Raw genomic sequence first — 17,901 nt, 5'->3', positions numbered from 1 at the left:
GACTCCCCTGGTAGCTCAGCCGGTAAAGAATCCACCTGCAACATGGGAGACCTGGGTTCGATCCCTGGCTTGGGAAGATGCCCTGGAGAAATGAAAGGCTACCCACTCCAGTATCCTGACCTGGAGAATTCCATGAACTGTATAGTTCATGGAGACACGACTGAGTGACCTTCAATTTCACTTTTTAGTAAATAACATTTGATTATTTCACCATACAAATAGGAGTATGTTTAATCTTCTGTTAGAGTAATAATAAAGTACATATTGTCCTTGATACACACATTCTAAAAAAATTATTTTTTTTAAGATTAGAGAGCAACTTGGACAATTTAATAGTCTAGTTATGCTTCTGATACATTGACCCTGTTATAAAATTTCTACCCCTCATTTCTCCATTCTTTGTTTATTACTCACCTATACTGATGAGGAGTATGTTAACTCGTGAAATAGACCACTTCATCTTTGACTCAGACTACTAGGAAACTCTTTTTCTACTGAAGAAACAGCTGTTTTTCTGCCTAAAGCATCTACATACCAGCCTGATTCTACTCCAAAATGCTATAAAGAACAGTTTTTATTACCTCTTCTATGTAGTTCTTTATTTTTGAAAACTGTATTCTGGGTCTTATTTTTACATTCCACTTCACAAACCAGTCTTTATGTCCTCCAGGCTTGGCATTTTGTTTTATTTCATATGATACCTTTATTGCATCTTCAGAAATCTTACCCTTTTGTTACAGATACCACAATTTCAGAGAGAGAAAATAAAAAGCATTCAAATTGGAAAGCAAGATGTTAAAACTGTCACCGTTTTACAGATGACATGATATTGTATGTAGAAAACCCCAAAGACTCCATCAACTAAAGTATTAGAATTAATGAATTTAGTAAATTATCAGGATGCAATATTAATATACAAGTATCTGTTGCATTTCTATATATTAACAAAAAACTATCAGAGAAACTAAGAAGGCTCTTCCATTTACAATTGCATCAAAAATAAAATACTTAGAAATTAATTTAAACATAGAAGTGAAGACCTGTACTCCAAAAGTTATAAGATGTTAATGAAGGAAATTAAATATGACTCAAATGGAAAGATATACTGTGCTTATGGATTAAAAGAATTAATATTTTTAAATGTCCCTACTATCCACATCAGTCTCAGAGTCAATCCCTATCAAAATTCCAGGGGAATTTTTCACAGAGCTAGAACAAATAATCCTGAAAATTTGTATGAACTCATAAAGGATAGCCAAAGCAGCCTCGTGAGAGAAGAACCAAGTAGCAATCATCATGCTCCCTGATTTCTAACTATACTACAAAGTGTAGTAAGCAAAACAGTATGATACTGGCACAGAAATAGACATATAGATCAACAGAGCAAAATAGAGAACCTAGATATAAATCTGTGCTTGTATAGTCACTTAATTATGTCAGTGGTGTCAAGAATGTACAGTGGGGAAAAGACAGTCTCTTCAATAAATGATGTTGGGAAAGTTGGACAGCAGCATGTGAAAGAATCAAACTGGATCACTTTCTTATACTATGTGCAAATATAGATTAAAATATAAGACCTAAAATTACAAAAGTCCTAGAAGAAAGCATAGTAAGTTCTTTAAGATTGGTCATAGCAATATTTTTTGAATCTGCCTTCTGAGGCAAAGGCAACAAAAGCAAAATAAACAAATGGGACTACATCAAAATAAAAGCTTTTGCACAGTGGAAAAAAAAAAAAACTATCAATAAAATGAAAAGGCTTCCACCTGCTGAATGGGAGAAGATATTAGCAATGATATATCCAATAAGGGAGTAATATTCAAAATGTTCAAAGAACTGATGCAAGTCAACATCAGTAAACAACTCGGTTAAAAACTAGGCAAAGAATACACATTTTTCCAAAGTGGACACAGATGACCAACAGATACATGAAATGGTGCTCAACATCATAGTCATCAGGGAATTGCAAATTAAAGCCACAATGATATATTGCCTTATACCTGTCAGAATGCTATTATAAAGAAGATAACAAATATTCAGTTCAGATCAGTCACTCAGTCGTGTCCAACTCGTTGCGACCCCATGAATCGCAGCATGCCAGGCCTCCCTGTCCATCACCAACTCCCGGAGTTCACTCAGACTCACGTCCATCGAGTCAGTGATGCCATCCAGCCATCTCATCCTCTGTCGTCCCCTTCTCCTCTTGCCCCCAATCCCTCCCAGCATCAGAGTCTTTTCCAATGAGTCAACTCTTCGCATGAGGTGGCCAAAGTACTGGAGTTTCAGCTTTTAACATCATTCCTTCCAAAGAACACCCAGGGCTGATCTCCTTCAGAATGGACTGGTTGGATCTCCTTGCAGTCCAAGGGACTCTCAAGAGTCTTCAACACCACAGTTCAGAAGCATCAATTCTTCACCACTCAGCTTTCTTCACAGTCCAACTCTCACATCCATACATGACCACAGGAAAAACCATAGCCTTGACTACACGGACCTTTGTTGGCAAAGTAATGTCTCTGCTTTTGAATATGCTGTCTAGGTTGGTCATAACTTTCCTTCCAAGGAGTAAGCGTCTTTTAATTTCATGGCTGCAGTCACCATCTGCAGTGATTTTGGAGCCCCCCAAAATAAAGTCTGACACTGTTTCCACTCTTTCCCCATCTATTTCCCATGAAGTGATGGGACCAGATGCCATGATCTTCGTTTTCTGAATGTTGAGCTTTAAGCCAACTTTTTCACTCTCCTCTTTCACTTTCATCAAGAGGCTTTTTAGTTCCTCCTCACTTTCTGCCATAAGGGTGATGTCATCTGCATATCTGAGGTTACTAATATTTCTCCCAGAAATCTTGATTCCAGCTTGTGCTTCTTCCAGCCCAGTGTTTCTCATGACGTACTCTGCATAGAAATTAAATAAGCAGGGTGACAATATACAGCCTTGACGTACTCCTTTTCCTATTTGGAACCAGTCTGTTGTTCCATGTCCAGTTCTAACTGTTGCTTCCTGACCTGCATACAAATTTCTCAAGAGGCAGATCAGGTGGTCTGGTATTCCCTTCTCTTTCAGAATTTTCCACAGTTGATTGTGATCCACACAGTCAAAGGCTTTGGCATAGTCAATAAAGCAGAAGTAGATGTTTTTCTGGAACTCTCTTGCTTTTTCAGTGATCCAGCGTATGTTGGCAATTTGATCTCTGGTTCCTCTGCCTTTTCTAAAACCAGCTTGAACATCAGGAAGTTCACGGTTCACGTATTGCTGAAGCCTGGCTTGGAGAATTTTGAGCATTACTTTACTAGCGTGTGAGATGAGTGCAATTGTGTGGTAGTTTGAGCATTCTTTGGCATTGCCTTTCTTTAGGATTGGAATAGATTAAATAGAAACTGCCATATTATTCAGAAATTCCACTTCTCAGTATTTATTTGAGGAACAGTAACACTGCAAGAAGAGAGATGCATCCCAGTGCTTACTGCAGCATTATTTACAACAGCCAAGGTAAGGAAGCAACGTAAGTGCTCAATGATAAGTGAGTGGGTAAAGAAGACATGAGCTGTAGATAATGTATACACATATACATAGGGGCTTCCTAGCTTGTCTCAGTGCTAAAGAATCCACCTGCCAGTGTAGGTGATGGGGGTTTGATCCCTCGGTCAGGAAGATAACCTGGAGTAGGAAATGGCAACTCACCCAGTATTTTTGCCTGGAAAATTCTGTGGACAAAGGAGCCTGGTAGACCACAGTTCTTGAAGTCACAAGAGTCAGTCACGACTGAGCGACTGAGCACGCATGCATGCATATTTATATATATATACATATACATGTATGGCAACCAACTCCAGTACTCTTGCTTGGAAAATCCCATTGACAGAGAAGCCTGGTAGGCTACAGTCCATGGGGTCACAAAGAGTCGGACATGACTGAGCGACTTCACTTCATATATATATATACACACACGCACACGCACGCACACACACACACACACACACACACACACACGGAATATTACTAAGCCATAAAAAATTATAATCTTGGCATTTGGGACAACTTGGATGAACCTTGAGTGTGCTATGGTAAAGAAGAAAGTTGGAAAGATAAATACTGTATTTCACTTACATGTGAAACCTGAAAAGTGTAACAAATGAACAGACTTAACAAAACAAATAGAGTCATAGATACAAAGAATAAACTAGTGGTTACTAGAGTAGAGGGGAGTGAGAGGATAGGTAAAATAAGTGAAGAGGATTAAGGGTTATAAACTTCCAGGTATAAGATAAGTAATAAAGATATAATTGTACAGCATAGGAAATATAGTCAATAACATTGTCATAACTTTGTGTAGTGACATTAAGTAGGTTTACTATGATGATCCTTACATAATGTATAAAAATGCCAAATCACTCTTGTATGCTGCTGCTGCTGCTAAGTCGCTTCAGTCGTGTCCGACTCTGTGCCACCCCAGAGACGGCAGCCCACCAGGCTCCCCCATTCCTGGGATTCTCCAGGCAAGAACACTGGAGTGGGTTGCCATTTCCTTCTCCAATGCAGGAAAGTGAAAACTGAAAGTGAAGTCGCTCAGTTGTGTCCGACTCTTTGCGACCCCATGGACTACAGCCCATCAGGCTCCTCCGCCCATGGGATTTTCCAGGCAAGAGTACTGGGGTAGGTTGCCATTGCTAATATAATATTGGAAGTCAGTTATACTTCAATAAAAATGGAATGAATAACTGATACACACAACATGAGTGAAATTCAAGGATATTTCTCTAAGTAAAAGAAAGTAGAAAAGATTATATATTGTATTATTCCATTTGTATGAACTTTCTAGAGAAGTCAAACCTGTAAAAATAAAAAGCAGGTTATTGTCCGATGCTAACCCTTGGAGGAGCAAACCAGTCAATCCTAACGTCAACCCTGAATATTCATTGGAAGGACTAGTGCTGAAGCTGAAGCTCCAGTACTTTGGCCACCTGATGCAAAGAGCTGACTCATTGGAAAAGACCGTGGTACTGGGAAAGATTGAGGGCAACAGAAGGGGGTGACAGGATGAGCTGGTTGGATGGCATCACTGACTCGATGGACATGAGTTTGAGCAAACTCTAGGAGATAGTGAAGGACAGGGAAGGCTGGTGTACTGCAGTCCGTGGGGTCAAAAAAAGTTGAACATGACTTAGCAACTGAACAACGACAGGTGTGGGAGAAGAGATTGACGGCAAAGCTGCTAAGGGAAATTTTCCAGATGCTGAAAATATTATAAAACTAGATTTTGTTGATGGTTGTACTACAAATATTGAATGTACACATAAATGAGTATATTTTATGGTATGTAAATTATATCTCGAAATGAGCCTATTTAGGGGGGAAAAAAAAAGAAAAGTGACTGATACAAAGAGATCTTGGTTTGTAACTCAAGCTCTGTTGCTATCAAACAGTGTATTCTTTGAAATTATTTAGCCTCTCTGGACCTCATTTCTGTACCTGTCAAAGATGTACCACATAATCTGTAATATGTCTTTAAGGTTCTGAGTTCTTTTATTTTGTGACACAGAGATAGATAGTAATAGAGATTCCAAATTCTGCATTAAAGATTGATATTTACCAAACAAATTTCTGGAGTTTTTGTTTTGGCTTTTGAGGTTTTATGCTCTTTTTTTTTTTTTTTTTTTTAAGTTTTTTTTTCAGGTATCACCTTTTCAAATGTTCTTGTTTTTGAAAAGTTCCTTTCTTCATACAGGTTATAAAGTAGGCAAATATCATCCAGGTGCAAAAGTGACTTTTCTTTTTAACCACTTGATTGTCAGAAAATGGGGGTTGGGGGAGAGCCATAAATCAGCCTTAAAGGTACTGTTGTGAAATAGAAAACTTAGCTGACAGTTGAAAAACACCTTAACTTCTTCCCTGAAAATTTATTACTCTTTAAAAAAGGAAAACTTGTTGAGCTGCATATTTTCTCTTTTCATAGTTGTCTGTTCAGCCTGTAATATTTTGGTCTATTTACTATGCTGTTTAAAACCTTCTATTAATGTAAAAATAATTCTGAGTTACACCAGAAATGTCTGACTATGATTATTCAGAATTGAGTCATTTTTAAAGTTGAAAAATCTTCTCTTGGATTATAAATACCTATAGAATCTCATGTTTGGGAATTAATGTTAAGTGTAGCCAAGAACTAAATCTGGAGCCATTTTTTGACTATTTTAAAGTCAAATAGAAGAGCTAGTTTGGTGATTATTTTTAAAGTGCTTATAGAGCGTTAACAGTAATATGCCATATTTTGGTCTGGCATTATATTTTCTTTTGTATTTGTGTGTTTGGAAGTGGTGTACAAAAGTATCAGATGGGGCATATAAGAAAATTCAGTTCTTAAGATATGTGCCATCTAATTTGAAATACAGGTAAATTTTGAAGTATTATAAAACATGAACAGTGTAAACTTTGTATGCAATAATTATTGGTGTATACATTAGAGTAAATTTGAAAAATGGATTTTAGATCTCATACTTTGGTCTCTATTATCATCTGTGTTCTATATTTGACAATAAATTTGGTACTGCAATTACTGTTTTTGAACACAAGATGGTGATGCTCACCTGAAATGTTTCCTGCATGTAGGATGTATTGCTTTCATTTATTTTAGTCATCAATTGCATTTTAATTTATTCATTTATTTTACCTATTGATTGAAGTATAGTTGATTTACAGTATTATGTTAGTTTCAGATGTACAGTATAGTGATACAATATTTTTAAATTTATCCTACATTAACAGTTATCAGAATATAATGGTTATAATCCTCAGTACTACACAATATACTTTTGTTGTTTATCTTTTTGTACATAGTAATTTGTTTTTCTTTATCTGATCATGGCACCCAGTCCCAACACTTCATGGAAAATAGATGGGGAAACAATGGAAAGAGTGACAGACTTTATTTTGGGGGGCTCTAAAATCATTGCAGATGATGATTGCAGCCATGAAATTGAAAGACTCTTGCTCCTTGTAAGGAAAGCTATGACCAACCTAGACAGCATATTAAAAAGCAGAGACATTACTTTGCCAATAAAGGTCTGACTAGTCAAAGCTATGGTTTTTCCAGTTGTCATGTATGGATGTGAGAGTTGGACTATAAAGAAAGCTGAGCACTGAAGAATTGATGCTTTTGAACTGTGGTGTTGGAGAAGACTCTTGAGAGTCCCTTGGACTGCAAGGAGATCCAACCAGTCCATCCTAAAGGAGACCAGTCCTGGGTGTCCATTGGAAGGACTGATGCTGAGGCTGAAACTCCAATACTTTGGCCACCTGATGCAAAGAGTTGACTCATTGGAAAAGACCCTGATGCTGGGAGGGACTGAGGGCAGGAGGAGAAGAGGATGAGATGGCTGGATGACATCACCGACTTGATGCACATGAGTCTGAGTGAACTCCGGGAGTTGGTGATGGACAGGGAGGCCTGGTGTGCTGCGATTCATGGGGTCGCAAAGAGTCGGACACGACTGAGCGACTGAACTGAACTGAACTGACACTGATGGTTAGAATCTAAATTGTAGTCACTATGGAAAACAATATGGAGATTCCTCAAAAAATCTAAGAATAGAGTTACCATATGAGCCAGCAGGCAGTCCCACTCCTGGATATATATACTAAAAAAACCCCCACAAACTCAATTTCCAAGAAAATGCATGCATCCCAGTATTCATATTATTCAAGATATGAAATAAACTATTCACAATAGCTAAGATATGAAAATAACCCGTGTCCATAAACGGCTGAATAGAGAAGATGTGGTATGTGTGTGTGTGTTATATATATATATATATATATATATAACACACACACACACACACACACACACATACACAATGGATATTACTTGCGATCTGCTGCTGTTAGAGGCTTCTCTTCTGCAACTGATAAATGAACAGCTTAAAGGAATGAGTGGGATTGGTTTTGCTTTAAAAAGTAGTTGAGGGCTTCCCTGTGTCTTAGTGGTAAAGAATCCATCTGCCAAATGCAGGAGACGTGGGTTCTATCCCTGGTCCGGGGAGATTCCCTGTGCCATGGATCAGTAAAGCTCATGCACCACAACTGCTGAGCCTGTGCTTTAGAGCCTGGGAGCCACAACTCCTGAGCCCATGTGGTGCAACTACTGAAGCCCGCACACCCTAGAGCCCATGCTCCCCAACAGGAGAAGCCACAGTGAGAAGCCAGTGTACCACAGCTAGAGTAGCCCCCACTAGCTGCAACTAGAGAAAAGCTCGTGCAGCAATGAAAACCCAGCCCAGCCAAAAATAAATAAAATTATAAATTAAAAAAACAGTGGTTGAAATTTTTGTCTCTTCTTTTGTATAGCTTACTTAACAAACAGTGATTTACATTTAACTGGGGGTTTATGTAAATTTGGGTTTGGGGGAGTTGAGAACATTAAGAAAATGGGAATTTGAACAGTGTAGAGAGAACAGTCATTAGGCATATACTGTGCACCAGGTTATGTGCTGGGGAATTTGCATATATTATCGAAGTGATTCTAGTTCAATGTAAGCAATCTAGATTTTACACAGTACCAGTGTGTTCCTTTGGAGAAGGAAATGGCAACCCATTCCAGTATTCTTGCCTGGAGAATCCCATGGACAGAGGAGCCTGGTGGACTGCAGTCCATGGGGTCGCAAAGAGTCGGACGTTACTGAAGGGACTTAGCACACAGTGTATTCCTTAACTTGATAAATTGCAGGATTAGTAGTGTGTTCCCTCTCATAAGAACTATGGTGTACCATCCATTTAGTATCCTGTTTTAGTGAAGGTATCAATCTTTGTATTTTTTTAATAAAAAATTTCTTATATAGTTAAATATATCCTTATCATATGTATAGCAACTCTAATCCTAGGTGTTTGTCCAACACAAATTAAAATATTTGTCCACATGAAGACCTTTAAGTTAAACTTTTTAAAGCAGCTTTGTTTGCAATTATCAAAACAGGCCCAAATGTCTATCAGCTGATGAATGGATAAAGAACTTACAATATGTTCCTTCAGTGAGGTACTGTTCAGCTATAAAAAGACATAAACTGATATATGCAACAAGATGAACGAAATCTTAGAATTGTCATGCTCGATAAAAGAAGACAGGCTACACAATGTCCCATTCGTGGGACAGTGTGCAAGAGGCAGAATGCTGCTGCTGCTAAGTTGCTTCAGTTGTGTCCGACTCTGAGCGACCCCATAGACGGCAGCTCACCAGGCCCCACTGTCCCTGGGATTCTCCAGGCAAGAACACTAGAGTGGGCTGCCATTTCCTTTTCCAATGCATGAAAGTGAAAAGTGAAAGTGAAGTCGTTCAGTCATGTCCGACTCTTCACAACCCCATGGACTGCAGCCTAAGAGCTTCCTCCGTCCATGGGGTTTTCCAGGCAAGAGTACTGGAGTGGGTTGCCATTGCCTTCTCCGAAAGGCAGGATGATAGGATCAGAAATCGGATTTGATAGTTGGAGGGAAGGGCCATGGACCACAGAGGGCAATGAGGAAACTTTCTGGAATGATGGAAGTTTGTGTTTTGGTTATATGTATTTTGTAGTTTGTGTTTTGGTTATATTGATGATCATTGGACTGTGTGTGTTTGTCAAAATGTTTCTGTCTATAAAACTAAAAATAGAGAATTTTACACTATTTAAAGTGAATTTCAATAAATGTGACCATTAAACACATTTGGGGGGTGGGGGGAGCAACATGTTTTAATTGTAAATGCAAAGGAAGAAAGGTCAAGTTTATTTCAGCAACAGTTTCTTCCCAGTAGTACTTTCTTGGAGGTAAAGCCTCACACATCCTGGCTCTTTTCCTAGTGTTTGTCTTCTTATAACCCATTTATGCAGACCTTCCTCTGTCAATGCCTCGGTAAGCTCAGAACTACCTTAGCAGATTTTGCTTTCAGACAGTGCTACCCAGCTTTGAGGACAGAAGTAGGTGTTAGAATTTTGATGCTGGGATGATTAGAGAATTTGGTTTCTTAACAAAAATTTGGCAAACTAGAGATTTTACAAATAAATATTTTAGAGAAGTTATTAAATACCAAAGTCAGTTAATTTGTTACACATGTATCATGGACAATTTTTAATCTAGTTTTTATTGTAATAAAGTGTAACTAAAATTATGAAAATATACTTTTCCTTCATATTTTTTTTAAACACTAGATTATACTCTTGTCTCCTGGAGGGGACAGTGCAAGTGACTCAGATTAGTGCTTTAGACCAATCATCATATTGCATATCAAGTAATAATGTTTACCTTCCAGTAACCTTTTAATCTCTTATGCCAATAAAATTTATGGTCCAAAGGTTACATATTTGATGACAGACTTATTTAGTTATATTTTGTTAAGGAGAAAAGAAGTATAAGTCAATCATAATAGTCATACCTTTTGGAAATCTTGATTCTCAAACTTTTTTTGTATTAAAGTACAAAAAAGGGGTTATGATCTAATAAAATAAAAACAAGAGGTGGTATAGTTTATGTAAGTAGACAGGTGAAGGAATTAAATGTTAATGTGTGGGCAGGTAAGCAAAATTATGTTTTTAAGCACATTTAGCATCGGAGAAGGAAATGGCAACCCACTCCAGCATTCTTGCCTGGAGAATCCCAGGGATAGGGGAGCCTGGTGGGCTGCCGTCTATGGGGTCGCACAGAGTCAGACACGACTGAAGCGCCTTAGCAGCAGCAGCAGCATACTTTTGGAGATTTAAGAGTTCTCTTTCGTTAATCCTTTATTTTCAGTCTTAATGATGTACTCATTTCCTCCTCTGGATAAAATGTAGGTGTGCTCTTTCAAAGGCCAGTGGAAGGCTGATATTTTATTGAGTGCAGTGACTTTATGAGGTTGGCGCTGTTATTGCCCCCGGTTTACAGTTGAGGAAACTATTACTTTAAAAGATTTAAGTAAATTGTCTGCTTCACTGGAGTTGACAGTTTAACAAATTCACACAATTTCCAAACTCACACTCTGAGCCACTAACTAAATTAATTCTTAAATTCTGTATCAGACTTAATGTCTTTGAATTGTTTGCTTATTTAGTACTTCGAGCAGCTTCTGCATTTGCCTTTATTTACCTGAATTCAGTCTCTGATATTTGCATTGTATTACCAGATGGCTGGTAGTGCTGCGTGTGTGTGTGTGTGTGTGTGTGTGTGTGTGTGTGCGTGCTCTCTCACAAAACCTATGGGATGACATTAGCTAGTGTAGTAACTTCTGTCCCAGTTTGAGTGAGTCTCCAATTTTCACTTAAAAGAGAGAGGGAAAGGAAAAGAGAAAAGACAAAACAGGGAGGGAGACGTGGAGTTTGCCTGTGTTGTTATTGCTGTAATTATGTTTCGTTTATTTGAGTTAGTTGATTAGAATTGAAAAAGTAAATATTTGCAAGTAGGTGATTAATTTGCCTTTATTCTTGAAGGAAATTTTAACTCAAGACTTCAGCCAATTAGATATAGAATAAACTAAGAAGAGATTGGAAAACTCCTGTGCTGATTGCATGTTTTTTATACATTAAGTTTTATTGGAACACAGCCACACTCATTACTTGTTTGGCTGACAGTCTGAAAATATTTATTGTCTGACCCTTGAAGAAAACCCCTGAACAAATTTTGGGAACAAAACTGTTCAGATAAACTATTTATGGCTTGGATTGTCATACAATAAATACTTATTGAGCATCTTTTATGTGCCAGGCCATGTGCTAAGTGATGGAGAGGCAAAACCAATGTTCTACAAACATGTTTGACTCTCACTTTTATTACTAATTATAACACCAGTTGCAGAAAGCTAGTGGGAGTTATTAGAGCTATGAAATACTCATAAGACAGATCTAATTTCTGAAACAGTAATAATACTGCATCTCTTAGGCAATAGCCTTATCAGTTATGACACCAGAGATACTTCAATTCCTTTTCTCTGGTTTTCCTGATTCTCTTCTAGGCTACTCAGTTGTTTATACACACACACACACACACACACACACACACACACTATTATCATATAGTGTACTTACAGTGTTTATTACTCTCTATCTCCCCTTGTCCTACTCCATAAAGGCAATGATTTCTGTTCTGTTTACTGATGTATTTCAAGTACCTGGAAGACATAGTAAGCAGTTAGCATGAAGCAGACCTGCCTTACATACTCTTCTTAATAGCTATATTAGCTTACCTGGAAAGCATCAGTGTTTTCATGTCAGCTATAATTTTGTTGATTGAAAATGAAAAAAATCTGCAGGGCTAAATTGTATATCTTTTTGTTTTATGTGTTCTTTAAAAGTTAGATAACTGTTTAGTAAAAATCATTTTGTGTAATTGAATAAAATTATTTATTGAAAAGAAAAGTGCATACTTTTATGTGCATAATTAAAACTTATGTTAATTGTTCTGATAACCTTGAGGAAGTAATATGGTTGCATAAACGTTTAATTACTGTTAAAATAATAAGAATAATTTCTCATAAAACTTCTTTTTCTCTTAGTTACATTTGTAAGTATGTTTTGCTGATAGTTGATTACTCTGCCTGCATAGTTTGCAAAATTAGTAAGGAGAACGGTATTCTGAAGCCAAGTTTCCATGAGTTGATATTTCACATTCACTTTTGTGACCTGAACCTGTATTCCTTCAGACAGTGAGAAAAGCCAAATGTTCTTATAAGCAGTGAGGATTTTCTTCATGGAAAACAAAGATGTAAAAGTGTATTCCAGATAAAAGTATAATGTGTATACGGAATATTATAGGTAAATCTACCTATATAAGTATGAATAAATGCTTTTAAGCATTTCATTGTAGGATTTTGTCTTGGTATTATTTTTAAGGTAAAAATTAAAATAAAAATTGAATATATGAAGGGAACCAGAAAAATCCAGAAATATTACAATTAATTGAGCAGGCAACAGCATCTGTAATTCTAATGATCCTGCAAAGTAGTATTTCTGTTTACAGAGATGAGAAAATTTATGTTCAGGGAGATTAATAGCTTGCCATGGTTCAAGAACTAATAAATAATAAAGGCAGTATTGTACGGCAGGGCTTTCTGTCTCTGAATACCTTATTCTTTATCCTATAGCATGTCAGTTTCTCCTATATTGTCATGATGTACCCCCCAAATAACTATGTTGATACTTCATTTAAAAATGTTACATATTGTACATTTGCACTCTATACTTTTAAATTTTAAGTTTTCGTAACATAGTATGCTTCTAAATAACCCGGAAAGGGTGTTCTATGAAAGGAAATGGTTTCCTAATTTCAGGGAGTGGTGCATGGAAGAAATAAATGCCTCCTTGTCTTTCATTTTAAAGCTAAAGCCATTGCTTTCCAATTTTCAGCTAACATATATTCTTCCATTTTACCTCTCTCATCTCATTAACATACTAGGCATTATGTAGCCACATATACACATGTACATAATCACAGTATGATTTTCAAAATGTTTTATTTAAAATATTTAATATTTTAAAAGTTTTTAATTGAAAGTACTGTGTATAAGAACATTGACCAAAGACATCTTTATTATATAAACTGAATGCTGAAAAAAGTGGGATGTTATATGGTACTTTTTATGACTGTAGTGTACATTGTTCATATCATTAAGTGGAATTAGCCAGCCATGTTAGCCAAGAAATTGAGATAACATAATTCTGTAGCCCTTTATATAAAATTCACTTCTACTTTTACTAAATTCAGATGTTGAGTTGTTTTAAGAATAAATACTTTGATTCATTTAGTGAGTTTTCCATTTTTAAAGCATTAAGAAATAATGTATTGTTTTCACTGAGACTTGAGGGCATATGACCTATGAACCCTTGTAATCTGGTTTAGTATAAAATTTGATGTTATCTTGTTACATAGACATCTACATTCTCAAATAGCTCTCAGATTTTACATTTAATAAAGACACTGAAAAGGCTTATTAAACTTTTGACTTGATGAAAGGCTGAGAAACCAAAGGGCAGTGAAGGAATTAGTATTTCTGATAATGGTTATACATTCAAGTCTTGTGGTGGCATATGGAAAAGAATCCTAGTCTTGAAAAATTGGGAAATTTAAGTTTTAATATTATATTTAATTCTCTAACTTTCAAGTGACTCCTTATAGCTGCCTCTTATTTCTGCCTGTTTTTCATCACAGATTTAACTTTTCCCCTTTTAGAGTAGATCATAAAACCAAAAAAGAATAAAAGGTTAATTATAATAGTGTAGTGAAATTATTTTGTATGTATTTAAACATTAATGGGTGTGTGTGTGTGTGTGTGTGTGTTTAGTTGCTTAGTCATGTCCGATTCTTTGTGACCCCATGGACTGTAGCCTGCCAGGCTCCTCTGTCCATGGGATTTCCCAGGCAAGAATACTGGAATGGGTTGCCATTTCCTTCTCAAGGGGATTTTCCTGACCCAGGGCTTGAACCCACGTCTCCTGTGTCTCCTGCATTGGCATGCAGGTTCTTTACCAATTAAGCCATTAACCCAAATATGACACATTTAAACATTATTTAAACGTTAATTCTTACTATAGTGATAATGATTGCAATGATACAGGACCTTATGGATAATGTTTATTAATACCAACAATTGCCTTAAACTAATATCTGTTGAATAAGTATATGACCGAATGATTGTATGAATTTAGAGCTCTGGGCTCCTTCCTTTGAATGGATGGTCCTTCTTCTTGGTTTTGAAAATATTATTTTAAAAGACAGCTTAATGGGGTTTTTTTTTAGTTATTTTATATAAATGCCAAAGAGAAACCGTGGAGTCCTCCTCAAGACAAATGAGGTAAAGAAAAACCCCAAAAATTGATGAGCTAAAGTGTTGATTTCTATTTGTTTTCTATGTTCCTCAGTTCATTGAAATTAAAATTCAGGTATGGAGGCAGTCCTCTTGAGTTTTTTGTTTGAGTCTGTCAAATTTGTTCTTTCCATATCAGATAGTTAATACTGCTCAAGATGATTCTTGATTTAAGGATTTTTTTTTTGTATTTCATATTTGTCTATTTATCAGTTAAGTCATATGAAACTTAATTACTTCCATCATTCAGATCTCAGTTTCTTTCCCATCAGAGAAATAGTGCTATGGAATCATTTTGTGTAAATAGTTGGCTGCAAGTACAAAGATAGAAACTTAAATACAGAATAGTAAATTTGTTTGTATTCTTCTTTATCTGATTCCCAAGCATTAACATTTTTTCTTCTGGTACCAGTGTTTTAAGAGTCTTCAAAAGTATCCCTGGGGCACAGAAATTCTGTTTAAATATTTCCATGTGCTTTATTTTCTTGATATTTTAATTTTGCAGAATGAATTTGCCATTTACTTTTGATGAAGTTAGTATCTATATAGTATCTTTAGATTATTATTTCCTTGATTTAGAGGATAATTTGAATGTTAGAGTTTTTTAAATACATGTACATAGATGGCTATTAGTAATCAGATTTGGTTTACAACTAATCTACTGTAATATAGTTATCAGGAGCTAGTGGGGAGTCATTCACATATTTTTATTTCCTATGTCATGTACTTGCAAATATTTGATGGTCTTCATTGGCTTTTTTCTCTGATGTGTTTTGAACTTCAAAGAATGAAGCACTACATACTTATCTCTCTGTATGTGCATTTTCTTATGTGTTTATTGGTTTTAAGTAATCTACTATACATGTAAGTGTACATTTAAAAATGATAGTCCTTCCAAAAACTTTGCTTGGGGTCTTTGCTGGGAGGATGATTTAGAGGGATGAAGAGGGTCGCTTGCTTTACTGTTTATTATTTTCCCAGACAAATCCATGGAGACAGGCTGCTGATAGGATAGGAGAAAAACAACAAAAACAAATACAGTGCTTTGGCCTGGAACTGAATTGTATTATCTGCACTGTCAGCTAGAGTCTTTGCTCACTTACCCAGACAATCTCTACAGGGATTAAAACATCCCCCTGCCCTAGTAATAGCCTTTAGTATGCTGCATCCTCATATCCAGTTAAAAATAAATCAAGCTATAAACAGTTCTTAATAGCTTGCAAAATCCTCACTAGTTCAGCCTTTGAGGACAGTGATTATGCTGAAAAATCAAATAGGAGTGTCAGTAATTAAATTACTAATTACCTGTATTTCATTTTTAGTTTCCATATATAGCTCCTTACAACCCCCGCTTTGAGCCTGATTTGGAAGGTTGACATTTTGTCATCTTTGTCAAAGTTAACAAGAAAAACATGAGCCCTTACAGTAATGGGTACACTGGTAATTCAAGACTATTTTCAGGACATTTCTCTTATTTGTTAGATTTATAAGAATTTTGACTCTATAAGAAAGTTTAGAGGGAGAGATTTATAGAAACAAACAAGAAGAAAAACTTCAAAAGATGCTGTAAACCAAACAGAAACTATTAGAACCAGATTCTATATCAATGTCTGAGCTATCCAGAAGCTGATTATCTATTCTTTCTTCTAAAATTTTTAATAATGGGGATTTTGTAATCTTCTCTAGCAGTGATTCTCAACCTCGTGATTCCTACTCACCACACCCCTTGGACATTTGATAATGTCTAAAGACATTTTTGGTTGTTGCAAGTAGAGTGATGATATTGACATCCAGTAGATAGAGAGCAGGGCTGCTGCTGAACATCCTATAATGTACGAGGGAGCTCCCATAACAAATATTATCTAGCCAAAAAGTCAGTCATGTTGAGGTAGAAAAATCTTGCTCTCAAGCATGCATTTTATCCTGATGGCAATTTTCCGAAATGAAGAGCCACACTGATACTTAGAATGTTTTATAGGGAGATTTTGTTTGATCTGTTTGAATTACTAAGAAGAGAGAAAAGAGAGTTTAGATGTTGATTTGGGGACTTATGGACATGGTAAATATAAACATTCTTTGAAAAATATTCATGGAGACAATATGGTGATCTCATGATACAGAGAAATGAAAATCTTATCATAGAAAGGTGAGAAATTTTGTGTAACTTCTTACCTTCACAAATATAAAAGGGAGCTTCTACTTTGTAGGAGATGAGGTTGTAAAGAATTTTTTCTTTATTAATGCTTAAATCATTTAATTAAAAAATAATAATATGTAAAATTCTCTTAGAATATTCAGCAGCCTGAAGCTTTGAATTTACTTCATAGTTGAGACCGTGGGTAATTTATTTACTGTCTAAGCCTCAGTTAACACATCTGGAAGTCATGTGGTTATTTTATACTTGTCACATGGATGTTTGCTAATTTGTACTGACCCTGAACTTTTCTCGGATGAATTAAAAGAATTGTCCAACCTTTACCTAATTGAGTGTTGCTTGCAGTGTAAGAGGTAGGCATTTCCATGTTCATTCAACAAGTGGAGCTATTGTACCTCCATTCATTTTCATCATTATCTACTAAATCATAGTAGTTTGCAGTAGGAGGAAGTATATGTAAACCACACATGTATAAACACAAACACATCTAGTAACTTAGTGGTAGGGAAGTTAGAGACTGACAAAAAGTGTTTATATTGCCTTCCAGAGATCTAGGTTTTTGGAACCTGGCTTGTTTCCAGGGTATTTCTATTACAGCTGTAGAGGTTTGTGGCAGTATTTCATAGAGAAGAGCATATAGCCTCTTAAGAGATATAAGAATATTCCATCCATTGTATGTCCTCAACATACATTGGGGACTAAATGTAAGTGATCTCCTTAATGCCACAATATGTAAAAAATTGCAATTGACCTTGTTTTTAAATAGTTGTGTTGTTTGCCATACTTCCCATGCTCCATTAACTGAATACATTTTATGAAAGTTATGCTTACTGTAGAGGGTGAAAAAAATGCAAATTGAAGTTACAAATCATATCCGGTCACTTACTTTTGTTTCATGTTTAAGACGTTGTCTCTTTCATGGAGACATGCAGGAGATCTACATTCTGTCAC

General features: G+C 36.1%; 1 protein-coding gene across 19 annotated transcripts in view; it reads left to right on the top strand.

Moving 5' to 3' along the window:
* AFG2A (AAA ATPase AFG2A) overlaps positions 1-17,901 on the top strand; it is a 382,680-nt gene that overhangs the window by 112,006 nt on the left and 252,773 nt on the right. The window contains exon 15 of one of the 19 annotated variants that reach the window (XM_086346842.1): positions 741-1,739. The exons of the other annotated variants lie outside the window; for them this stretch is intronic. Within the exon in view, the coding sequence (XP_086202968.1) occupies positions 741-827 (87 nt within the window). The 3' untranslated portion in view covers positions 828-1,739. Of the gene's footprint in view, positions 1-740; positions 1,740-17,901 lie in introns of those variants that run through there. 19 annotated transcript variants of the gene reach the window in all.

Source organism: Bos grunniens, chromosome 17 (assembly GCF_055505025.1).
Source record: "Bos grunniens cultivar Pamir isolate PY7600 chromosome 17, Bosgru_T2T1.0, whole genome shotgun sequence".
NCBI classification, from domain to species: domain Eukaryota; kingdom Metazoa; phylum Chordata; class Mammalia; order Artiodactyla; family Bovidae; genus Bos; species Bos grunniens.
The sequence above is the reverse complement of the archived record's forward strand: the minus strand, read 5'-3'. Positions and strand labels throughout refer to the sequence as shown.